At 39.0% G+C, this 25,190-nt stretch overlaps 4 protein-coding genes and 1 pseudogene across 5 annotated transcripts; all 5 read left to right on the plus strand.

Moving 5' to 3' along the window:
* Positions 1-431: 431 nt before the first annotated feature.
* LOC124642127 (cholinesterase 1-like) lies at positions 432-5,279 on the plus strand. Of its 2 annotated transcripts, none has more exons than XM_047180447.1 (3): positions 432-577; positions 3,633-4,915; positions 5,040-5,279. In XM_047180447.1, the coding sequence occupies exons 1-3, from the start codon at positions 494-496 to the stop codon at positions 5,245-5,247; spliced, it is 1,575 nt and encodes a 524-aa protein (XP_047036403.1). In that variant the 5' UTR covers positions 432-493; the 3' UTR covers positions 5,248-5,279. The 2 variants fall into 2 exon arrangements, with proteins under 2 accessions (XP_047036403.1, XP_047036397.1); XM_047180441.1 differs by lacking the exon at positions 432-577 and adding an exon at positions 773-1,079.
* An 8,072-nt stretch (positions 5,280-13,351) lies between these two features.
* LOC124639111 (cholinesterase 1-like) lies at positions 13,352-15,695 on the plus strand. The gene is made up of 3 exons (XM_047176344.1): positions 13,352-13,542; positions 13,627-14,891; positions 15,291-15,695. The coding sequence occupies exons 1-3, from the start codon at positions 13,363-13,365 to the stop codon at positions 15,499-15,501; spliced, it is 1,656 nt and encodes a 551-aa protein (XP_047032300.1). The 5' UTR covers positions 13,352-13,362; the 3' UTR covers positions 15,502-15,695.
* Positions 15,696-16,106: 411 nt separating this feature from the next.
* LOC124638994 (esterase B1-like) lies at positions 16,107-18,344 on the plus strand. The gene is made up of 3 exons (XM_047176190.1): positions 16,107-16,307; positions 16,600-17,864; positions 18,032-18,344. The coding sequence occupies exons 1-3, from the start codon at positions 16,128-16,130 to the stop codon at positions 18,303-18,305; spliced, it is 1,719 nt and encodes a 572-aa protein (XP_047032146.1). The 5' UTR covers positions 16,107-16,127; the 3' UTR covers positions 18,306-18,344.
* Positions 18,345-18,469: 125 nt separating this feature from the next.
* On the plus strand, positions 18,470-21,087 carry LOC124638990 (annotated as a pseudogene).
* A 616-nt stretch (positions 21,088-21,703) lies between these two features.
* Positions 21,704-24,050, plus strand: LOC124638979 (juvenile hormone esterase-like). The gene is made up of 3 exons (XM_047176164.1): positions 21,704-21,917; positions 22,106-23,373; positions 23,569-24,050. Exons 1-3 carry the CDS (start codon positions 21,705-21,707, stop codon positions 23,843-23,845), a joined length of 1,758 nt encoding a protein of 585 aa, XP_047032120.1. The 5' UTR covers position 21,704; the 3' UTR covers positions 23,846-24,050.
* Positions 24,051-25,190: the final 1,140 nt, after the last annotated feature.

The following is a 25,190-nucleotide window of genomic DNA, read 5'->3' on the forward strand; positions in this document are numbered from 1 at the left end:
TTAATATACATAAAAAAATATAATATAAAGCGGTAACTAGTGTTACATAATAACCATTGACTGTTATTGTTTACTGTAATTATTAATTAGTGCCTAGTAGATAAGATTATTACTATCATCATGACTTGGATTCGTAATAATCTATTTGCACTTAGTTATCTACTGCTCAGTGCATAAATGTAATAATAACTTTAAACTAAGGGTCCGTTCAGACAGACCGGCTCGGAAAGCAGAGCCAATTCTTAACACGTTGAAAATTGAGTACTTAGTATTTGAAGTAAGGTTTATTTTTGCATGCGCACTGCTTTTGTCATTGAGAATGCTCGAATGCGCTCGGTGTGAAATAATAAGAGGAGCCGACCGGCTCCGATCGTGTATTTTTTCTTGACGTTTGGCTCCGATTGCATGCTCTGTAATGCTCGCGCAGCCGATCGGCTCCGGTCTTTGTGAAAAGAAAAATGCACGCCGATGCTCTCCGACCCTAATTTTGAACATGGTGGAATGCTACTTTATACACATGGAAGGCGAAACCTCTCCCAAAATTCTTGTCCAGACGTTTTCCTGGGAAGCAATCTATGTAAGTACTAATTATGTACAGCTTATGTAAAACTAAGTACTTACGTTTCTAAAGATAAATAATAATTGTCGTTGTTGTTCAAGTAGATATTAAATTGTTCAATAGATTAAAAACTGCTGATAAGCATGACAAAACATTATAACAATTTATCGTTCCTACAATTGACTAAGTATTGGGGCTTTATAATATATTCTATTTACCTCGCTACTTCGTAATTTAGTTGTGATATATTTAATTGATACGACTGTGGAGTAGATAAGATCTTATTAAAAAAATATCAGTACTGATCGGCAGGTCTGCGGTGCAGGGTTAAACAGTAGACATGAGGTTTTTAGTGGGTGTGATAGTTCTGTGTATTACAAATGTTTTGGCCATAGAGGAATGGCGCGAAGTAAATACGCTGCAAGGACCGGTGCGCGGGCGCAAGCACCCCGAAGCAGATGTACACGTATTCTATAACATACCCTATGCAACTGCGCCTACTGGTGAAAATAAATTCAAGGTAGGTACTTATATTGTAAAAAACCGACTTCCCAAAACACTAAAAAGCAAAAAGAAAACCAATAGTCCCCAGGCCGGCGAACAAATTTTTTTTTTATACATATACATTTAAGACTTTGTGAGTGCCTTCCTTACGATGAGTCCGACAAACTTTTCGAATGCGCAAATTTTGGTGCCGCTGCGTTTTTTAATGCTTGACTCCTGAAATTGTCGATATGACGTCACTATGGCTCTTCGTACATACACGTTTCATCTTTTGAGATTCGTTTAATAAAGTTAACTAGAGAATGGTGGTCAACTTGTCCGATAAAGATCGTGCTGCGTTTGGAGTGTCCACCATCCTGAAAATGTCGGTATGACGTCACTACGACTCTTCGTACATACACGTTTCATTTTTTGAGGTTTGTTTAATAAAGTTAACTAGAAAATTGTGGTCAACTTGTCCGATAAAGATCATGCTGCGTTTGGAGTGTCCACCGTCCGGACTTCCCACTTATATGGATAGTGACAAACTATCCATATAAGTGGGAAGTTCTCATCAATACAAAGAATATAAGTCCAAATACGAGGTATTTTACATATTCAGTTGTCGAGTTCCCTCGACTTTCTCTGGTCTCCATCATCAGGTCAGCTCCAAACCTTCACTGTTGCAAAGGTCTTGTCAATACAAATAATTTAAGTCCAAACACGAGGTAGTTTAGATATTCAGTTGTCGAGTTCCCTCGGCCCTCTCTGGTCTCCATCATCAGGTCAGCTCCAAATCTTCACTGTTAAATAGTGCTTTTAGGCGTACGCACCGTCGTTACGGGTAATCAAGCCAATAAATATGACACCAGTCTGACCAAGGGGTACTGGGTTGCCCGGGTACCTGACTGGGTTGAGGAGTTCAGGTAGGCAGTGGCTCCTTGTAAAACACTGGTACTCATTTGCATCCGGTTAGACTGGAAGCCGAACCCAACATAGTTGGGAAAAGGCTCGGAAGATGATAATAAGTCCACATATTTAATTCTATATCGTTGCCATTTTAATAAAGTATTCTTTTCAAATTGTACAAAATAAATGATGAATATAATAATAATAATAATCAGCCCCGCAGGGCATCTGAGGCGGATGACGGGGAGTAGCGACCCCGCGGGGCTATATATCCGAGTGCTCCAGGGAGAGTATACTGTCCCCCATCTCCGGCCTGCCGGAGTGAAGCATGACGGGGGATAGGTCTCCCGCCTCTTGGCTTGCCTTCATCGGCCGGTCAGAGTGGAGTCGCTAGAGCAAGGTTAGTCCTGCTCGGAGGGTAGGTGCCTCGTGGTAAGTGGCGAGTGGGCCGGTGATGCTGGACCCACAGGGAGCGCGTGATCTGCGTTTAAAGTCCGCCGAGGTATCCTCACCCTTCTCAGCCGCTCATGTACCTGTTGCCCTCTTGTTGCTTTTCAGTGACTGATTCCCGGGGGCCCAGTAAGTGAGTTGGCGAGTCTCCACCTGCCATTTTAACATGTATTTAATACATTGTCATCGGCAGGTGCCATAGTTCCCGTAGTTTCCCCATTCCTAGTCCATTAGCATCCCATCACAATAGCCTAAGTAGTTTTCATCCATAGTTAGCAATAGTTTAGCACAGAACCGGGGATTGTCCTTGGGTACATTTCTATAGCGTATACAGGGATAATCGTCGGTTTTGTGTCACCATTTCATTAAAGTTGTCTCAAAAGGGCTTCAGCGTGTTGGCTTCGGCCCCACGTTCGCCTCCCAAAAATCCGGGACTCTATAGTCCCGAGGTCTGGAAGAGACATACATTTATAATAATAATCAGCCCCGAAGGGCATCTGAGGCGGATGACGGGGAGTAGCGACCCCGCGGGGCTATATATCCGAGTGCTCCAGGGAGAGTATACTGTCCCCCACCTCCGGCTTGCCGGAGTGAAGCATGACGGGTGATGTTGGACCCACAGGGAGCGCGTGATCTGCGTTTAAAGTCCGCCGAGGTATCCTCACCCTTCAGCCGCTCATGTACCTGTTGCCCTCTTGTTGCGATTAAGCGACTGATTCCCGGGGGCCCAGTAAGTGAGTTGGCGAGTCTCCACCTGCCATTTTTACGTGTGCAAACATTGTTATTGGCAGGTGCCTTAATTCCCATAGTTATCCCCATTCCCAGTCCATTAGCATCCCATCCCAATAGCCCTAGTAGTTTTATTTCATATTTAGCAATAATTTAGCACAGAACCGGGGATTGTCCTTGGGTACGTTTCTATAGTGTATACAGGGATAATCGTCGGTTTTGTGTCGCCATTTCATTAAAGTTGTCTCAAAAGGGCTTCAGCGTGTTGGCTTCGGCCTCACGTTCGCGTTCCAAAAATCCGGGACTCTGTAGTCCCGAGGTCGGGTAGAGACATACAAGATAATAATCGATCTCAGTGGCGTGCACTTAGAGACGCCTATGTCCAGCAGTGGACTGCGATAGGCTGATGATGATGATGATAAAAATAATTTTGTCAGCGCCATATTTAATATTTTTTATATTATGCTTTATATTTCATTGGTCTTTTTCACATATTTTTCAGCCACCACTCCCACCCCCTGCATGGACAGAAACATTTGATGCTGTGGACAGGCACATCATATGCCCACAGTTCCCGATTCAGATGCCTCAAATAATGCCTGAAAATTTAGTGCAGCAGGAAGATTGCCTTGTCGCCAATGTATATGTCCCGGACACGGAAAAGAAAAATCTGTCAGTAATCATCTACGTTCATGGAGGAGGTTTTATAATAGGCTACGGTGACATGATGCGAGCTCTTCACTTTATGGAAACGAAAGATATGATCGTAGTCACGTTCAATTATAGACTCAGTATTCACGGGTTTCTGTGCCTCGGCACTGAGGACGTACCGGGGAATGCAGGCAGTAAGGACCAGGTAGCGCTATTGCGCTGGGTACAGAAAAACATCGCCAGCTTTGGCGGCAACCCTGATGATGTTACCCTTGCAGGTGGTAGTGCAGGCTCTGCCTCTGTGGATCTAATAATGCTCTCAAAGTCAGCTGAAGGCTTATTCCATAGAGTGATACCTGAGAGTGGTGGAAACCTAGCTACTTTTGCTGTCCAGAGGGATCCCTTAGATATCGCTAAAAATCATGCGAAACAACTTAATTTCACAGATGTGGACGATATATATGCTCTAGAAAAGTTTTATAAAACAGCTCCATTAAGTCTGTTGACCGCAGATCCATTTTTAGATAGAACTGATTCTACTTTTAGATTTGCACCGTGTGTGGAACGCGATACAGGAGACGGGGCATTTTTGACAGAGTCTCCGCTGACTATACTGCAGAATGGGAACTACAGAAAGTTACCGATGTTATACGGTTTTGCTAACATGGAAGGGTTATTACGTGTAGATTTCTTCGAATTTTGGAAGCGTAAAATGAATAATAAGTTTTCTGATTTCTTACCAGCTGACTTGAAGTTTGATTCTAATGAAGAAAGGGAAGAAGTGGCGAATAAGATCATGAAATTTTATTTTGGTGACAAGCCAGTAGATAAAGAAAATATTTTGAAATACATTGATTTCTTTTCGGATGTATTTTTTACTTACCCAGTACTTCGAGCAGTGAAATTGCACGCGGAAGCTGGCAATAATCAAGTATATTTGTACGAATATTCGTTTGTCGACGATGAAACTCCGGTTGTTCCCTTCACTAACGTACGAGGCGCTAATCACTGCGCTCAATCAGCGGCTGTCATGGATGGTAACGTTATTGACAAAAATGAAAGTAATTTGTCTGAAAAACATAAGAATATGAAGAAGACTGTCCGAGAAATTTGGCACAACTTCGTTAAAACAGGGTACGTCTCTTTTCTACTATTAGTACAAAACTTTAAATAAACTAATACAGACAGGTATCGTTACTACCTAGAAAAGCTTACTTTGTTTCCGATTATGACGTTTACGAAATTACTGTAATTTCAGTACCCCTGTACTGGAGGGCTCTGGGATGCCGGCGTGGCCGGCGGCGGGCGCGGACCGGGCGCCGCACATGTCGCTGGGCGAGCGGCTGGAGCTGCGCGGCGCGCTGCTGGCGGAGCGCACGCGCTTCTGGGATGACATCTACCAGAGATACTACCGGGACGCGGTGCCGCCGCCGAAACCCCCGCCCAGACCACGCAACGAGTTGTAGAAATGTCACGGAATAAATCTCCTATTTGAAGACTTCTGTATCTTTCTGTATTTGATTCTTTTCACAACATAGTAGAAACCAAAGTCACTATTTCTGTCCCTATGTCCCTATACGCTTAAATCTTCACAACTACACCACTGTGGCTCGATTCTGCAAATTTTATAATTTTACTTAAGCGACGTACAATTCACATCCGACTGAGATTCCATCATGACTCAATTGCGATTGAAGCGTATGTGGCATTCCGCTATTTTTTCTTTTAAATAATCGTTTTTACCCTTTTCTGTGATTCTATAATGAAGCATATTGTCTGCAAATGATTTACGATTGCAATATGATTGTAGAGCAAACTACCGTATAGACCAATATATCTATGTATATGTCACCGGAAAATAACAAGATCTGTAAGTTTATCAATTTACTAGGAAGTTTATAAACTTTCGTAAGATTCTAAATGGGAGATAAATTGTTATATTTTACGTCCACATTTTCGTAAATTTATCAATTTCCGACGTCATACGGTAAATTTATAAACTAACGAATATCTATTCGTAAGATTTTATATGGTTCGACCAATCACAGAAACTCTTTTAAATATACGATCTTTGAAATACATAAAATAACACACTGCTCTCTGATTGGTCAATGTTCATAGTGGCAATGCTTAGGAAGGAGAAGCGACACGTGACAGCCAACCAATCAGATCGCGCGTAGCGTTTGGTTACTGCTTACTTATTATTTTACGAGTGACTTCAGTAAGTTTATCAATTTACGAAAATGTTCTAAATTTACAAAATTTAGAAGCTCTAGGCTATGGGGTATCCGAATCACCCCCATGTATTCAAAATAATGTATTTAAAATAATAATTCTAAAGTACAAAAAATCGCTGAACATACATGGGGGTGATTCGGATACCTCATAGCATAGAGCTTCTAATTTTTTCTTTTGGACGTCTATGGATGGGCCACCCTGTATAAGTAGGAATACGATTGGTCTTATATTAGTAGTAGAATGCCCGCTTAGGTTAAAACTGCTATTGTTCTATTGCTATTATATGTATATTCTATTTTGACATTATTAACTTAGTAGAATCGGGCCCCTGATTTTCATGCGTTTTTTTAACAGATATAGAGTGATTGAGGAGGAAGGTTTATTTGTATCGTAACATCCATTAAATTGTGGGGCAAAATACTGATATCCCGTGCGAAGCCGGGGTGGGTCGCTAGTATTAAATAAAATAAGCAAAACAAGAAGATTTTAAAAACTTAGGTACTGCTCATGGTATGATGAGAAGGAAAAATAAAAAAATCTTAGCCGCGCCAAGTAGCCTACAGCGACATCTCTCGATGAATAGAGCAACTAAGGGTAACTAATTTGTACTGAAATAAGTTACGCAAAACTAAAAAAAACTAAATGGGTTTTCGCTGGGAATTTTGGATTGCGTCAATCGATTTTAATTTCAAAAATTAAGAAGATACATTAGGGAAAAAAATATTATAGAGGATTATAAAATAATAAATGAAGTTATACATTCTTGCCTATATATAAATTACAAACTTAGTTTGCAATATATTTTGTACGAATTGTCAACAAATTATAATATTAAATAAATGATTTTAGTAAACGCCTGTTCATTTTTTAATACCTAACCAACGATAAATCATACAATAACAAAGTTAAAGAAAATTTTAATTTATAATGTTTTTTATAATTTAAATGAATATTTTGGAAAAGTAATTTAGAAGTGTCACTTTTGTATTGTCAGTCTTCTTTTTTTTCTCTCTACTTTCTTTTTATTGCATGTCCGACTTGGATAGACTGTTGAGCTAATCTATTGTATTTAATTAACATCAATATGTACACAGTTAGGTACCTATGCAATAAATGAATCTAAAAATTATTTTTATTAGAGTTTAAAAAATTTCAGCTTTAAGCGCTTCTAAGCGCGGACGGACAGGCAGACATCGCGAAACTACATAGGTACATATAATTCTGTAACTAGTCGACTACGGAACCCTAAAAAGCAACAAAGAAAACTGTTAGGTGTATAGTTCTACAAGTCGGTGTGGTGGATGCAGATGTTTATTTCGCCACCGACTAGAAATAGTTAGGTATATGACTCACTTTACAGTGAGTAATGTTTTTTTATCGCGAGTATCAGTGCTCATCAAACAAATTGAAAAACCAATAATTTAATACTTTGATAAGAATATTAACTCATACCTCAACTTGATGCAACTTGTCCTAAAAAGTACTTTATAAAACAAAGGTATTACTTACCTAACTTCCAGTAGTGAGCTAGAGAGATTACATAATACAGATATCTAGTATTGCGGTGGCAAACCAAGGTAAAATGGATGAACTAAGATGAATAAATCAAGTTGAAGGACTTGCCAGAAAAGTATGATGTTCCTTAGAACAGTTCCCTACTGTCAGTTCGTTAACTTATTGTAATTCTTCTATGAGATTCTTTTTTACATACCAAAGTTTATAATAGCGTCCCAGCCGATTCTAGGCCACGGCGGCTATTCTCATGTATGAAGATCAGCCAGTTACGCAGGACGTACCTATTATAGTTCACAAGCATTTGCGTAGCCACAGGTGCACTCCCTATTCCTTCACTTTCAAACATCGATGGGATGGCAATCCGACATGATCGGAAAGGGATCAGGCGTAGGACCAACATAAAAAAAAAACTCTCCCTGAATCAATCACGAACTTCCAGAGACCGGGCTATTTTTTACAAGTTTCTAAAACCCACAAATCTATTTCGGCCTAGCCTGGTATCGCCCCCGAGGCCTCGTGCACAGAAGTCGCGGATACGCGACAACTAGACCAATGAGCATTTTTATGGCTGGCAAGCTGCCAGCTTAAAAATGCCCAAAGCTTATAAAAAACACTCAAAACCATTAAAATAATTAACATAGTACGTACTTTAACTTATTATGTTTATCCCATTGCGATGCGCTATGAAATAATGCCGAAATGCTTCCATGCCATGACGATCAGTATTTAGTATCTTTGATATTATCTTAATCATTTAATTGCGAATAGATATAATTAATAGAATGGTACACAAACCATGTTCCAAAACACCATATCTAATGATAATCTAAATTATAGATAAAAAATATTTTCTGATTGTATTCATTTGCAACACAAAGTAATCTCTTTCGTGTTTGTGCTCTGCTATATACACAAATCTATTTATTTAATGCTTTGTCGGAGTAAGTATAAAATAGAATTAATATTTTTGACTTGTCTAATAAATTTGGAATTAAAGTACGTACCTGCTTAATACCACAGTTTAAATATATCTTTACCGTGTTAATACTTACAGTCGTTCCTTGTAAAACACTGGTACTCAGGTGCATCCGGTCAGATTGGAAGCCGACCACAACGTCGTAGAGAAAAAGACTAAGTAGGCAGATGATGATCAAACTGCTGGATAATCTTTTTATCGTCCTTTCATTTCTGGAACAAGGCAGACAGATTAGCGATTCAAAGTTCAGGGGCCCGATTCTCCTAATTTTACTTAAGCGACCTTCGATTGACGTTCGACTCGATTCGACTGAGATCCAATCCCGACTCGATTACTATTGAAGCGTATGTGGCATTCCGCTATCCGCTATCCGTATTTTTTCTTTGAAATAAACGTTTTTATTATTTTCTGTCATTCAATAATGAATCATTTGGTCTGCAAATGTTTTACGATTGCAAAATGATTGCACGGCAAACTACCGTATAGACCAAAATTACCAAAATAGCATACCAATCGCACACCAATCAAATGTCAATCGAATACGATTGGTCTTTTATTAGTAGCAGAATGCCCGATATGGTTAAAACTGCTATTACGATCGTATTGCGATTCGATTACTATTCGATTTTGACATTATTAACTTAGGAGAATCGGGCCCCAGGTTTCTACACGATGTCTTTCTTTGCCAAAAATCAATAGTACCTCAGATTCGCTTAAAATGGGATAAACTGCAGCAAGAGACGGATTTGCCCAAGGAAGTTATAAATATGTTTAAATTTTGGTATGCGAATCAGCGGAACCGTGTTCGTTGGGCAAACTCCTTTTCAGCTGAGTACAGGCTTGAGTGTGGGGTAAGGCAGGGCGGTTTGTCCTCGCCTGCGTTGTTTAATCTGTACATGAATAACCTGATCGATGAGCTGAGCAGAACTGGGATAGGTTGTCATATTGATGGTGTATGTATTAATAATATAAGTTATGCCGACGATATGGTTCTGCTGAGCCCATCGGTCAGGGCCTTAAGAAAACTGATTGACGTATGTGAATCTTACGCTGGGACTCATGGGCTCATATATAATGCGACGAAGAGCGAACTTATGGTGTTCAAAGCAGGTAATAAATCTTATAACACAATCCCACCAGTTATGCTCTGTGGTAGACCTCTAAATAGAGTCGCTAATTTTAAATATCTGGGACATTGGGTCTCAGACGACTTAAAGGACAACGCTGATATTGAACGGGAGCGCAGGTCGCTGGCTGTCCGTTGTGGGATGTTGGCCCACAGGTTTGCACGCTGTACGGCTCAGGTAAAGGTGACGCTTTTCAAAGCCTACTGCCAATCCTTTTACACTTGCAGCCTGTGGGTGAACTTTACGCAGAGGGCATATAGTGGCCTGCGCACCCAATATAACAACACGTTCCGGGTGTTGATGGGGCTGCCGCGATTTTGTAGTGCGTCCGGCATGTTTGCCGACGCCGATGTTGATAGTTTCGCCACCATCATGCGTAAGAGATGCGCATCTATGCTTCGCCGGTTTCGCGACAGCCCCAACACCATTCTCGGAGCGTTGGCTGAAAGGTGGGACTCTCCGATCTTGGGGCGGTGGATACGACTGCATGCAGTCAAGTAGACATCCCCAGGGTCGGCGAGCCTCATGCTCGTATAATATACTAACACTAGTTTATAAGTTCATACTGTTACTAACAATAATGTAGCTACTAACAATAGTTTATAAGTTTGCATTGTTACTAACAAATATGGAATTTATTCTGAAATAAATGTTTATTATTATTATTAAAAATATAAAATAAAAATTATTTTAAAATACAATTTCGTAAAATTACACTAGTGCACTTGCCTGGATTAGAAGCACTTAGGTATGTCACCACATTTTAGAATACACAAATCTATAAACTATGCAAAGCTTTTGTACGTAGATATTTAGTCAACAACTTATATTGAATGTTATCAAACTACTTTTATATTTTTTCAAACATGCATAAACATGTATTTTTTTTAAAGAACCGCGAAGAATCATATCTACAGACAATAAAAACAAAATGCAGGCGCGTTTATTTGAATTTGGAACGTTATATCGCCCCAGCAATGTTGAAAACGCGTGCTGAGGTTATTAAATACTCTTTTGATAGGATCTCTCTCGTTCTTAGCATAGAGGTACCATTCTATTAGATGCTCAATTCAAATGAGCAATGTTAAAATTAATGCATAAAAAAATTTGCAAATTAATTGACGTTTAGGGATACTTAATATTGAAGATGCACGATGATGGCGACCGAAATTTTAATAGGCATGATGACAGTAATCAAAAATCATTAAAATAATATATTTATTAAATTAAACTTGAAGCTTGGAATATAAAACGCGCATTGTTTTCTTTATTAATAATGTGATTAATGTGTATTTTTATAAAATAAAATTACGAAATAAGGCAATCCGCCATGATATCTTGAACACCAATCAGAGCTCGTGACGTCATCTCTCAAAACAACTCGCGCGAAAGCGCGCGAACGTCACATTTCGTTATTGTGAACTTCCACTACGATCTTTGTTTTTAATTAATTAATTGTTCATAACACGAGTTATGGAGCCCGGATTTATCAAGGCAAACAGCGCTAATTTGCCTAGAATTGAAATCATAATGCTGGGAGAGTTTTATCAAATAAAGATTTTTGTTCAGCTGAATTTAGAAATGTTAAAACTTCCATGTAAGTATACTAGTTTAATTAAAAAAACTTCCATGTAAGTGTATTAGTTTAATTAAAAAAACTTCTATGTTAGAATATTAGTTTAATTAAAAACAATTTTAGTTATAAATAATTCCTTAAAATTACTTTTGACAATGTATTTGTTATCAGGTGTAAATGTTAATGAAATCTATTATCATGGTTCTACCCTTTATTTATAAATTGATTTTTCTTTTAGGTCCTCCAGGCCATCCTATGGTGATGACGCTGTGAGTTAGGTACCTACGTACAGCTGAAACGCAAAAAATAAAACAAAAAAATAAAGTTGTACCCTGGGCAATATTGCTTTTGAATCTCGCCTTGCAAGTTTAAGCCACTTGTTTCGTATTTTTTTATTGTGAGGAACGTACACAAATAACTTATCAGGAGTTGTTTTGGATGTGTTCTTACACTGGGGGACCCCACAACACCTATGCACTTTCGAATTCATATTTAATAACACAGGAGGACAGAGAAAAATGCAATTTTTTGATAAAAAAACTTCGCATTTTCTTAAAATTAATAATTTTTCATATAAAATAGACGTATACCTACATCATACAAAGGAATTTAAAAATTTGTCATCATGCCTATTGCACAATATTTTTATTGTAACAGTGCTCAGTGGTATTGTAATAAATAAATGCGTTTGCATTTCATCTAAAATAAAAGTTTTAAGTTATTTGTATGAAATATGTATTAGTGTATATTTAAGGTTTTAATATTTATGTTATGTATTGTATTTGATATGGGCCTTAGACGCTTGATTTAAATAAATAAATAATTAAATAAAAAATCCATTTATTTCACTGTCACGAAAGAGCCAATCGCGACTTTAAAAAGAAATCTGAAGGCAACTCGCACGACTACAATTTTGTAGAGGGCGAACCGAAACCTTCAACATTGAGTAGTAGGCAATATACATACCATTTTGCCTTTCAGAATCCTGGAATAGCGTAGTTGTGGAATGCCTAGCTAACTACCTACATCGGTTAGACAAGATGATTAGACAGGGGCTGGTTTTTATTTTGGTCAAAAAGTAAGCACTGCCATCCAACATGGCAATTACTGGCAATGCTGCCAGCCTCTTGGTTACACTCCCGATGGGCAGCGATGAGGAGAAGTTTTTTTGATGCAATTTTTTAAAGTTTTATTTATAGAAAGTGTACATAGAAGGTAATAAGTTAGTTGTAAGTTGTATATAATTTCATTATTAAGATTATGTAAAAAGATATTTATAATTTAAAAAATAAATCTAGACACACGGCAGTGTGTCCGCCAAGTTCGAGCAAAAAAAAGCGACACACCGGCCGTGGGTTATATTAAACGAACCATTTCGGGCCAAATCCGACCCCCTATAACTCAAAATCTATTTAATTTACGCATATCAAATTTTTAGTAACTGTTGAGACCAACAAGCAGCAAGTTTTAATAGTTGATTCATTATATACTTGATTCATTGCGTTTAGTAGGTTTATAACAATGTGTGTGAAAACTTGCCAAATAACATCATCAAAAAGTACAGAAAATATATAAAAAATGTCTGTAAGTATTAGAATTTTAGGTATTTAACATGATATTTATTCAGAATCTACTTCCCAAACTGCGGAAAATCAAGTGTGCATTCCTGTAACTATTTTTAACTGAGGTATGGAACTTGGTACTTATTCAGATCTCACTTCGTTTATAGGCGAAGCATTCCCATATTATCTTTGAACTTGGCAGCCTTTCACATTTTTGTTTTGGGTGGGATACTTTTTATGCAAACAATGGCGAAAAAAAATATTTTTCCACGTAAAATAATTAAAATTGCAACAGCTGTTCTTGTTTAAAATAGATGATTGATGATTGGATCATTCAATCTTATTAAATCAGGCGGAGAAGAATCATGCTATCAAACTAGTCGAAATTATACAATAGATGAAGAAGCAGATAAATATCTGCCTCTATCTCTGCTGAACAACTTCCTAAAAGGCAATCAATCAAAGAATTATCGTAATTACTCCCATAGATAATAATGCAGACAGAGTTACGATCTTTACTTAAAAGCACTCATATAAATACACTAGCGTAGTTGACTACCTTCAGTTGTGAGCTTGCAAACATAGCCATGGAGTGGCACTTGTATATAGTGATATTTTGCGTGACAGCAGTTCTGGCTGACGAAGAATGGCTGGAAGTGGCAACCGCGCAGGGTCCCGTACGAGGTCAGAAGCACCCTAACGGAGAATTGTACGTTTTCTACAATATACCCTACGCAACAGCTCCTAAGGGTGAAGACAAGTTCAAGGTAACTAAAACAATAATATTATAAGTGAATGCCTTGCCATATTCAAAACCCTTATTTACGTTTAATGAATCTATTTGTTTTAAGGGACCTCTACCACCGCCAGTATGGACCGAACCTTTTAATGCTGTCAACAAAAATATAATCTGTCCACAGTACGAAGGGATACCTTCATCATTTGAACAAGGTCTAGTGATGTCTGAAGATTGTCTCATAGCCAATATATTTGTGCCTGATACAAATGAAACGAACCTGCCCGTATTTGTTAATGTCTATGGCGGTGCTTTTATTACTGGGTATGGTGACGTAGTAAGAGGGACACAGCTGATGAAGACAAAAGATTTCATCATGGTGACGTTTAACTATCGTCTCGGCATTTATGGGTTCCTATGTCTTGGCACTGACGACGTACCAGGCAATGCGGGCATGAAGGATCAAGTGGCGCTGTTGCGCTGGGTTAATGAAAACATCGCAAACTTCGGCGGTAACCCTGATGATGTCACAATTGCAGGTTTCAGTGCAGGTGGTGCAGCTGTCGACTTAATAATGCTGTCAAAGTCAGCAAAAGGATTATTTCACCGCGTCATTCCTGAGAGTGGTGGAAACCTTTCTATATTTGCAATCCAGAAAGACCCTATCGAGATTGCTAAGATGCATGCCAAAACCCTAAATTTTACGAATGTTGACGATATTTATGCGTTAGAACAGTTTTATAAGACCACTTCAATGGAAATTCTAACTTCGCATTCGTTCGCCAATAGAACTGATTCCACTCATATGTTTTCACCCTGTGTGGAACGTGATATAGAAGGAGCATTCCTAACAGAACCTCCACTGACTATCCTAAAGAATGGTGACTATGATAAGCTACCTATGCTGTATGGTTTCGCTAACATGGAAGGTCTTTTCCGCATAGACATGTTTGACATTTGGAAAGATATGATGAACACTAACTTTTCTGAGTTCTTATCAGCGGACTTGACATTTAAAACTGATGAAGAAAGGGAAGAGGTGGCCAGTAAGGTTAAGAAGTTTTATTTTGGCGATGAGCCTGTCAATAACGATAATATTTTGTCATATGTAGACTATTTTTCGGATGTCCTCTTTACTCATCCTATTCTATGGTCGGCTAAATTGCAAGTGGAGGCTGGCAACGATCAAGTTTACCTGTATGAATATTCGTTTGCAGATGATAATGTTTCTGTAGTGCCACATACTAACGTGCGAGGTGCTAGCCACTGTGCTCAGACAGCGGCTATAATGGATGGTGAAGATGAAAGTCTTGAATCGTTGGAATATCAGAATATGAGGAAAATAATCCGCGAAATGTGGCACAACTTTATAACTACTGGGTAAGAAACTTTTCTTTGTCTATGCGACGTTTTTTTTATTTAATGTTAAATTTGTTTGTGCTCAAAATAAAAAAAAAGGTTTGTGCGAATCAAAACAAAACCACAATTTTTCAACACAATTCCATTAAAGTCAGCCTGGTAGTTAGGGTATTAAGGTACCCACATTTCTGGGCTTCGATTTCAGGTCAATCAAGTACCAATACTCTTCAACTGTAAGTTAGATGTTAATATCTGTGATGAAGGAAAACATCGTTGAGGGAACGTGGTCTTACACTGACTGACTGAAAAGCCAGACCCCTAAACCCAGTCGAAGGAGGATCACCTCCTACGTGATCACGGGCTTGTGACTGAATGCCACTATATAAAATGCTGATGAGATTTTTCAATTATTTTTTTCAGAGCCCCTGTGCCCACTGGGTCATCGCTGCCTGCATGGCCAGCCTTAGGCGAGAACATGTCACCACACATGCAGCTGATTGAGAAGCCGGTACTGCGCGGAGTACTCCTGGAAGAACGCTCTCGCTTCTGGGACGAGATCTTCGAGAATTACTACCGAGATCCAGTTCCACCAACCGACCCCAACTCTTCAGAACGTCGATATCAATGTTGATACGCCGATGCCATCATTGATACCGATAGTGAAGCATACAAACTTATATTTAATTAAATAGCGTTGTACTGTTACGTGATTTGTTTTGTAGTGTTAACAGGAACTTTGGCCGTTAATATAAACCTCTAGATTACTTCCTTTCCTTCCTTTCTTTCTTTCCATCCTTGTGTTAGTGGTACCTAACCAAATATGAAAGAGAATACAAATAAATCTGAATAAATACCTAAGTGTGTCTCAAATCATTATCATTCGATGTACTGTTTTTGTTTTCGTACATTTGTACTTTACTGTTCTCATCTGTATACCTAATATCTTATCCGCAAGCGTGAGTGCACATGATTAACTATAACTAAGATGTGTCATAATTACGTGATATGAAATTCGAATATCGATCACAGATATTAAGCCTAATATTTACAGCGAGGGATTTAGACTGAGTGACTAATAACAAAGCGAATTAACGTGCTTATTATTCCTGTGGAAGATAGGCATCTCTTTAATGAATCATTAGGTATCTCTCGCGATAAGAAAAAATAAAACGGTGAGTTATCTTAAACGCAGTAGAAGCGTATATAGGTACAGTGAATTTAGTGAAAGACCTCAGTAGTGAACGAACCTCGCTAGCAATGTGGTGGCGCACGTGTGTGGTGCTGGTCTGCGTGACAGCAGTTCTGGCTGACGAGGAGTGGCGGCAGGTGAACACTGCGCAGGGGCCCGTGCGCGGACAGAAGCACCCCAGCGGACATCTGTACGCGTTCTACAATATACCCTACGCCACAGCGCCTAAGGGTGCCGACAAATTCAAGGTACCTAAGCAATTAATGTTGAAATTAAACCAAGATCAAGACTCATTTTGATTTCCTTTGTAAACGAACAAAAGGCAATTGTTATTGTAGACCATTTATAAGTTTCAAAGTACTTATCCTTTTCAAAAATATATTAGGTAGTATAAAGATAAGTTTTACCTATTTAAATAGTTTTGTTTTTTTGTAAAAAAAAATATAGCAAGGAGACTTTATAATAATTATAAATCCGTATATTTTTGGAAGACGTATTAGTAAGTTATACTTTTTTAAAAACTTTATTTATTCTTTCCAGGCGCCTCTACCACCAGCGGTAAGGACGGAACCTCTGGACGCTACTGAAAAACGTGTAATATGTCCACAGAACAAAATTGTGGCTATAATGCAAGGTTATGAAGAAATGACAGAAGACTGTCTCGTAGCCAACATATTTGTACCCGACACAAATGAAAGAAATCTTCCAGTTCTCGTTTATGTACACGGTGGGGCATTTATAATAGGCTTTGGTGACTCGGCTCGGGGAACACAGCTAATGAAGTCGAAAGATTTTATCATGGTGACGTTTAACTATCGACTTGGGATTCACGGGTTCCTTTGTTTGGGCACTGAGGATGTACCAGGCAATGCGGGCATGAAGGATCAAGTGGCGCTGTTGCGCTGGGTGAAGGACAACATCGCCAACTTCGGCGGTAATCCCAATGATGTCACCCTTGGAGGTTGCAGCGCTGGTTCTGCGTCTGTAGACCTTTTGCTGCTTTCGAAGTCAGCGAAAGGTTTATTCCACCACGTTATTCCTGAAAGTGGTGGAAATCTTGCCGTATTCTCAATGCAAAGAGATCCAGTACAAATTGCCAAAACTCACGCTAAAAACCTTAATTTCACCAATGTTGACGACATTTATGCTTTAGAACAGTTCTATAAATCAGCTTCGATGGAACTGTTAACTGCAGACATATTTTTTGATAGAACTGATTCTACATTCATGTTTTCACCATGTGTGGAACGTGATACTGGTGACGGAGCATTCCTCACAGAATCTCCTCTCACTGTTCTTAAGAACGGCGAGTACGATAAGTTACCCATGCTGTATGGTTTTGCTAACATGGAAGGCCGTTTCCGTGAACCTTTTTTTGAGATTTGGAAAGATAAAATGAATACAAACTTTTCGCAATTCTTACCAGCAGATCTAATATTTGAAACTGAAGAAAAGAGAGAAGAAGTTGCCAACAAAGTAAAAAGTTTTTATTTCAAGGATCAGTCTGTTAGCAACGATACTATTTTGGGATATATTGACTTCTTTTCGGATGTATTATTTACACACTCTATGCTTTGGGCTGCAAAATTACAGGCGGAGGCAGGGAATAACCAAATATATCTGTATGAGTATTCGTTTGTGGATGAGAACGTTCCAGTAGTGGCGCACACTGACGTTCGCGGTGCTACTCACTGCGCTCAATCGGGCGCTGTGATGGATGGTGGAGACGAAACTAAAGATACACTAGAATTTCAAAATATGAGGAAGATTATTCGTGAAATGTGGCACAACTTTATTATAGCTGGGTAGGTCTAAAAGTAGCTTAGAATTCAGTCTATTTTTGAGGTTCGAATGATGAATCTTTTGTTGATCTTCAAATGCAGCTAATTTAACATACTGGTTTACATGCATTAGTACTTCAGAAACCAAACCAATGTAATTGTGTTGCTTATATTTATTTGTTTGTTTTCAGTAAACCAGTACCCGAGGGGTCGCTGTTACCGAATTGGGCGCCTGCCGGCCCGAACAGAGCTCCATACATGTCACTGGGTGTGAAAGTAGAACAGAAAGGAGTATTCCTGGAAGCCCGAACTCAGCTGTGGGCAGAAATCTACGAACAACACTATCTGGATTCAGTACCGCCGCCAACACCTGAAGTTGTAACTGATTCAGCGCACAGCGATATATTATTATCCTTTAATCTAATAATCTTCATTGTCACACTGTGGCTAACGAAAGTGTTTTAAATTATATGTTTTTCATTAATAAGAATGATGTTAGCATGATTGGCGTTAATTATTTTAATGAATAAAGATCTTTATTGTCCTGAATATAAAACCATGACGAATATTTCACATTGAAATAAAGAATTGTTAGCAATATACATTGGCCCAATTGAACTGCAGACAATTTATCACAGTAGATAATAATATCCAGTATCATTAGTGAACCACCTGGTAAAGATAAGATCAGATCAGAAACTCGGTGTATTAGATAATTCAATTTCAAAACAAATTCAAAAAAATCTTAATCGTATATTGATGAGATCCTGAAATGGCCTTCAAATTTTTCACAGCTAGTATATTATTCACATAATTATTAAAATCGAAATATTTTCAAAATCTATCATGACATTGCAAGTGATAAGTGCTACACTTACATAGTTGAGCGATCTTTAAATAAGGAGTTTTGGGAAAGCACCTCTATCAGTACATCCGTGACAATGTGGTGGCGCACGTGTGTGGTGCTGGTCTGCTTGACAGCAGTTCTGGCTGACGAGGAGTGGCGGCAGGTGAACACTGCGCAGGGGCCCGTGCGCGGACAGAAGCATCCCAGCGGACATCTGTACGCATTCTACAATATACCCTACGCTACTGCGCCTAAGGGTGCCGACAAATTCAAGGTAGGCGTATATGATTATTTTATTTAATGTAGAATTTAAACTAAAATATTTTTTTAATCATCAGAGCCATCGTGAATATAAAGTTAATGCTGAAACATGTACGTCGATTCTATAAAATTCTATATTTCTTATACGATTAAGAAAATACATATTTTAATATTAATTCAGTCATGTCGATCTTAAAAAAGTTTCTTTTTCAGCCGCCTCTACCGCCACAAGTACGAACAGAACCATTCGATGCCGTCAACCAATATGTGGTATGCCCACAATACGTAGACAGGGCTGCCACGCCTAATATAGAAGAGTCAGAAGATTGTCTAATAGCTAACATATTCGTTCCCGACACAAATGAAAAAAATCTTCCAGTTCTTGTTTATGTACATGGTGGGGCGTTTATTCTGGGCTTCGGTGATATGATGACAGGATCACAATTCATGAAAACGAAAGATTTCATCATGGTGAATTTCAACTATCGTGTCGGCATTCACGGGTTCCTTTGTTTGGGCACCGAGGATGTACCAGGCAATGCGGGCATGAAGGATCAAGTGGCGCTGTTGCGCTGGGTGAAGGACAACATCGCTAACTTCGGCGGTAACCCTGGTGATGTCACTCTTGGTATAGTGCAGGTTCCGTATCTGTAGACTTATTATTACTATCAAAAGCGACGAAAGGTCTGTTTCACCGTGTCATTCCTGAGAGTGGTGCAAACCTCGCAGCTTTTGGAATGCAGAGGGATCCTTTAGAGGTCGCCAAAAGTCATGCCAAGACTCTACAGTTCACAAATGTTGAAGATATTTCTGCCCTAGAGCAGTTCTACAAGACAGCGTCGATGGAGCTGTTGACTGCAGCAGACTCATTCCTTTTTAGACCTGATTCAACATTTTTGTTTGGGCCATGTGTGGAACGTGATACAGAAGGAGCATTTCTAACGGAATCTCCTCTGACCATACTAAAGAACGGCGATTTTGACAAGTTACCAATGCTATATGGTTTCGGTAACATGGAAGGTCTTTTCCGTATTAACTTGTTTGAAGATTGGAAAGACAAGATGAACAATAATTTTACTGAGTTTCTGCCAGCTGACCTGAAGTTTGAAAGTGATGTAGCCAGGGAAGAAGTGATCAAAATGATTAAGGATTTCTACTTTGATGGGCAGCCGGTCAGCAAAAACAATATTCTGGGATACGTGGACTACTTTTCGGATGTTCTGTTTGTTTATTCTACACTATGGTCCGCAAAGTTGTAAGTGGAGGCTGGTAACGATCAAGTATATCTGTATGAATACTCATTCGTAGATGAGAATGACCCCGTAGTACCACACACTGACGTGCGAGGTGCTAACCACGGCGCTCAAGCATTGGCTGTAATGGATGGTGGAGATGAAAGTCTTGAATCACCGGAATTTAAGAATATGAGGAAGATAATCCGTGAAATATGGCACAACTTTATCAAAACTGGGTAAGAATCGACTTCCAAATTCACTATTAATTATCCACTTTTTCATTATTCATTGAAAAAATATATTATGAAATTGCTCGAATTACGTTTCTAACTATAGTTACTCGACAGATTCAAGCATAGATAACTTTTCATGTCCAGACATGCTTTTGTGGATTTGTAGCTCTTGAGAGTTTCAACGGTTTTCCTGTTCGTTTGCAGAGTGCCCGTGCCAGCAGGCTCGTCGCTGCCTGCGTGGCCTCCAGCACGCGCCGACAGGTCGCCGCACATGCAGCTGCTTGAGAAGCCGGAGCTACATGGGGTGCTGCTAGAAGACCGCACTCGGTTGTGGGACGATATCTACCAAAAGTACTACCTTGATTCTATTCCACCATCGGCAACAAACGCCGATGGTGGCAGCGCAGCCCACTGTGATTAATAATGCTTTAATTTATTCTCTGTAGCAGTGAACATCTTTCAATATTGATGATGAATTCAATAGTGATTAGATTAAGAAATCTGAAGAAGTAATCTTTGTAACATATTCAGATAAACACGACGTTCATTATAGCCAGGCATTGCCAGGCAAACTACATTTTGTGATTGTTTGTCGTCATATTAAGATGTTGAAGTACAGTTTGAACGAGTGCAATATTGCAAAGAAATAAAGTTATGAGTATTTAACAAAATTGTATTTTATTTACTCACATTAAAAATCCCGATAGTTCTGTGAGTATTTGAGATCGCACGGGGTAGGTGTTACCGTTGGAAGAAGCTAGAACGCTAAATGAACCTAGACCTAGAAGATTATATTCTCATTCAAAATAGTTATAAGCAGCGCTAGTTACCCTAAAATTCAATTGCCATTAATGCTGCTTTTGACCACAAGGGATAACGAATATTTTAAATGTAAAATATTCGTTATTGGCTTAAAGTCCATGAAAACTGTACCTACCAGTAAGTAAAACTTACAATTTTTAGCAATATAGATAAATTGGCTTAATAGGACTGCAGACAATTGATCACTGTAGATACTCAAGTAATTAAGAAATAAAAGTAGAAATATAAGTCATTGATAAACCCAACAATTGGCAAGGATAAGATCAGAAACGTGATTTGTTAGATAGTTAATGTAAAACAATTTTTGTCGTATCTTCATGAGTTTCTGATATCACCTACGCATATTTCAAAAACACCATTAATGATTCAGATAATCATTCAATTGGAATAATTTTCGAAATCTATCATGACATAGCAAGCGATAAGGGCTACACTTAGTTGAGGGATCTTTACATAAAAGAGTTGAATGAGGAGCACCTCTATCAGTACATCCGTGACAATGTGGTGGCGCACGTGTGTGGTGCTGGTCTGCGTGACAGCAGTTCTGGCTGACGAGGAGTGGTGGCAGGTGAACACTGCGCAGGGGCCCGTGCGCGGACAGAAGCACCCCAGCGGACATCTGTACGCGTTCTACAATATACCCTACGCCACAGCGCCTAAGGGTGCCGACAAATTCAAGGTGGGTGGTGTATATGATTTTTTCATTTAATGTTGCATTTAATGGTGAAAATAAACTTTTTTTTTTTTTCAATTAATCAGTGCCATCGTGAATAAAGTAAACTCTTAAACATGTTTGTTATGTGATATAGAAATAACTTATTTTAAACTTAATACAGACATACCAGTCTTAAAAACTTTTTTTTTCAGCCACCTCTACCGCCACAAGTACGAACAGAACCATTCGATGCCGTCAACCAATATGTGGTATGTCCTCAAAATGATGATATGGCTTCCTATATGCCCGGAATAAATGTAACGAAGTCAGAAGATTGTCTAATAGCTAACATATTTGTGCCCGACACAGATGAAAAAAACCTTCCAGTTCTCGTTATTGTACACGGTGGAGCATTCACTCTAGGCTTCGGTGATGCGATGAGAGGAACACAATTGATGAAGACTAAAGATTTCATAATGGTGACGTTTAACTATCGTGTCGGCATTCACGGGTTCCTCTGTCTGGGAACTGAGGATGTACCAGGCAATGCGGGCATGAAAGATCAAGTGGCGCTGTTGCACTGGGTGAAGGACAACATCGCTAGCTTCGGCGGTAATCCCAATGATGTCACCCTTGGAGGACACAGTGCTGGTTCCGTATCTGTGGACTTATTATTACTATCAAAAGCGACGAAAGGTCTATTTCACCGTGTCATTCCTGAGAGTGGTGCAAACCTAGCAGCATTTGGAATGCAGAGAGATCCTTTAGAGGTCGCCAAAAGTCATGCCAAGACTCTACAGTTCACAAATGTTGAAGATATTTCTGCCCTAGAGCAGTTCTACAAGACAGCGTCGATGGAGCTGTTGACTGAAAACTCATTTCTTTTTAGACCTGATTCAACATTTTTGTTTGGGCCATGTGTGGAACGTGATACAGAAGGAGCATTTCTAACGGAATCTCCTCTGACCATACTAAAGGATGGTAACTTTGACAAGTTACCAATGCTATATGGTTTCGCGAACATGGAAGGTCTTTTCCGTATTAACTTGTTTGAAGATTGGAAAGACAAGATGAATAATAATTTTACTGAGTTTCTGCCAGCTGACCTGAAGTTTGAAAGTGCTGAAGCCAGGGAAGAAGTGATCAAAATGATTAAGGATTTCTACTTTGATGGGCAGCCGGTCAGCAATAACAATGTTCTGGGATACGTGGACTACTTTTCGGATGTTCTGTTTGCTTATTCTACGCTATGGTCCGCAAAGCTGCAAGTGGAGGCTGGTAACGATCAAGTATATCTGTATGAATACTCATTCGTAGATGAGAATGACCCCGTAGTACCACACACTGACGTGCGAGGTGCTGACCACGTCGCTCAGACAGCGGCTGTAATGGATGGTGAAGATGAAAGTCTTGAATCGCCGGAATTTAAAAATATGAGGAAGATAATCCGTGAAATATGGCACAACTTTATCAAAACCGGGTGAGAATCGACTTCCAAATTCACTATTAATTATCCACTTTTTCATTATTCATTGAAAAAATATATCATGAAATTGCTCGAATTACGTTTCTAACTATAGTTACTCGACAGATTCAAGCATAGATAACTTTTCATGTCCAGACATGCTTTTGTTTATTTATAGGTCTTGAGAGTTTCAATGGTTTTCGTTTCCAGAGTGCCCGTGCCAGCAGGCTCGTCGCTGCCTGCGTGGCCTCCAGCACGCGCCGACAGGTCTCCGCACATGCAGCTGCTTGAGAAGCCGGAGCTACATGGGGTGCTGCTAGAAGACCGCACTCGGTTGTGGGACGATATCTACCAAAAGTACTACCTTGATTCTGTTCCACCATCGGCAACAAACAACAGTGCGGGACACCGTGATTTATTATGCTTTAATTTATTAACATTAACTATAGTAGTGTATCTTTCAAAATGCATATTGACTACGCATTAAATAGTGATAAGATAAATACGACTTTTGTTTGGTACGTCCATCCATAGCTAGGCATTGTCAGGCATATGATATTTTGATATGAGATAGCATTATCACATGGCGTCGTTCCCACTAGTCGCGAAGTTGGCCGAGGTTAGGCGAATACGGGGAGTGTGGAGGCTGCTTATCAAGAAGTTTGTATTAATAAAATAAGCTGTAAATATAATCAGTTGTTATTTATTGACCCACTTAAAATTCCCGTATTGTTCTGTGAAGAAGATTATCCTGTACGGATAACAAACTGCTCTTAGTAATAAACAGCGTTAAAAGATGTTACTGTAACTATTGTTAAACCACATAAATGCTGTTTTTGACCACAAAGGATAATGAATACAAGGGTAGTAGTAATAGTACACTAAATCCCCGTATTCAGGGTAAACTTTCATGTTAAAGGACAATGGGCAGATTGGTATACCCCACCAATAGCAATGTCATATATATCATTGGATAGGCCTTTTTATGTAGAACAATATTTACTATGACAGCTTTGCTGAAATGTTTGTCCGTTCTGAGATATAGATCAAAAACTGTGCAAAAGTTAGAACTAAGTAATCTATTGATAACTCAAGTTTTTAAAGGAAAATCTAAGAACTACTAAGTGTAAGTCTTGTATATGAAAGAAAATCAGATTACAGTATTGATTAGCATCAGTTTTAAGATTGTTTGTTATCTATATCTCAGAACGGACAAACAATAAAACAAAGCTGTCATAGTAAATGTTGTACCAGTTAAAAAGACCTATCCAATGATATGTATGACTTTCCTATTGGTGCGGTTTCTCACTACGCCCAACATCCAGTTGGTACAATAAAAGGTTGAAATGCTACATAATAGTAACAATTATGGATCCTAACGGGCACAGTAGTACTTACAAGACTTAAAGTTATTAGTACTTAGATTTTCCTTTAAAAACTTGAGGTATCAATAGATTACTTAGTTCTAACTTTAGCACAGTTTTTGATCTATATCTCAGAACGGACAAACATTTCAGCAAAGCTGTCATAGTAAATCTTGTCCTACATAAAAAGGCCTATCCAATGATATATATGACATTCCTATTGGTGGGGTATACCAGGTCCCATAAATTTGTGCCCATTGTCCTTTGCATTGCATTAACACGTGACTTTGCAGAATTAATAGCAACGCGTTGCTGAATTAATAAAAGATGCAAAGTACTTTTTTCCAGTAACATTCTTGTTGCTCACCAATAATGTGAAGGAACTGTTACCAAAAACTGGGGCGTCCACGGCCGATTTCGGCCACGGCGGCTGTTCTCATGTAAGGAGATCAGCCAGCTGCACAGGAC

This window comes from Helicoverpa zea, chromosome 2, assembly GCF_022581195.2.
Source record: "Helicoverpa zea isolate HzStark_Cry1AcR chromosome 2, ilHelZeax1.1, whole genome shotgun sequence".
NCBI classification, from domain to species: Eukaryota; Metazoa; Arthropoda; class Insecta; order Lepidoptera; family Noctuidae; genus Helicoverpa; species Helicoverpa zea.

Bases quoted from the DNA above. Each gene is read 5' to 3' on its own strand.
- LOC124642127 (XM_047180441.1), top strand. From the start codon at position 900: ATGAGGTTTTTAGTGGGTGTGATAGTTCTGTGTATTACAAATGTTTTG. The intron at 1,080-3,632 runs GTAGGTACTTAT...CATATTTTTCAG, and splicing joins CTGGTGAAAATAAATTCAAG to CCACCACTCCCACCCCCTGC. The intron at 4,916-5,039 runs GTACGTCTCTTT...CTGTAATTTCAG, and splicing joins CACAACTTCGTTAAAACAGG to TACCCCTGTACTGGAGGGCT.
- LOC124638994 (XM_047176190.1), top strand. From the start codon at position 16,128: ATGTGGTGGCGCACGTGTGTGGTGCTGGTCTGCGTGACAGCAGTTCTG. The intron at 16,308-16,599 runs GTACCTAAGCAA...TATTCTTTCCAG, and splicing joins AGGGTGCCGACAAATTCAAG to GCGCCTCTACCACCAGCGGT. The intron at 17,865-18,031 runs GTAGGTCTAAAA...GTTTGTTTTCAG, and splicing joins CACAACTTTATTATAGCTGG to TAAACCAGTACCCGAGGGGT.
- LOC124638979 (XM_047176164.1), top strand. From the start codon at position 21,705: ATGAGGAGCACCTCTATCAGTACATCCGTGACAATGTGGTGGCGCACG. The intron at 21,918-22,105 runs GTGGGTGGTGTA...TTTTTTTTTCAG, and splicing joins AGGGTGCCGACAAATTCAAG to CCACCTCTACCGCCACAAGT. The intron at 23,374-23,568 runs GTGAGAATCGAC...TTTCGTTTCCAG, and splicing joins CACAACTTTATCAAAACCGG to AGTGCCCGTGCCAGCAGGCT.
- LOC124639111 (XM_047176344.1), top strand. From the start codon at position 13,363: ATGGAGTGGCACTTGTATATAGTGATATTTTGCGTGACAGCAGTTCTG. The intron at 13,543-13,626 runs GTAACTAAAACA...ATTTGTTTTAAG, and splicing joins AGGGTGAAGACAAGTTCAAG to GGACCTCTACCACCGCCAGT. The intron at 14,892-15,290 runs GTAAGAAACTTT...TATTTTTTTCAG, and splicing joins CACAACTTTATAACTACTGG to AGCCCCTGTGCCCACTGGGT.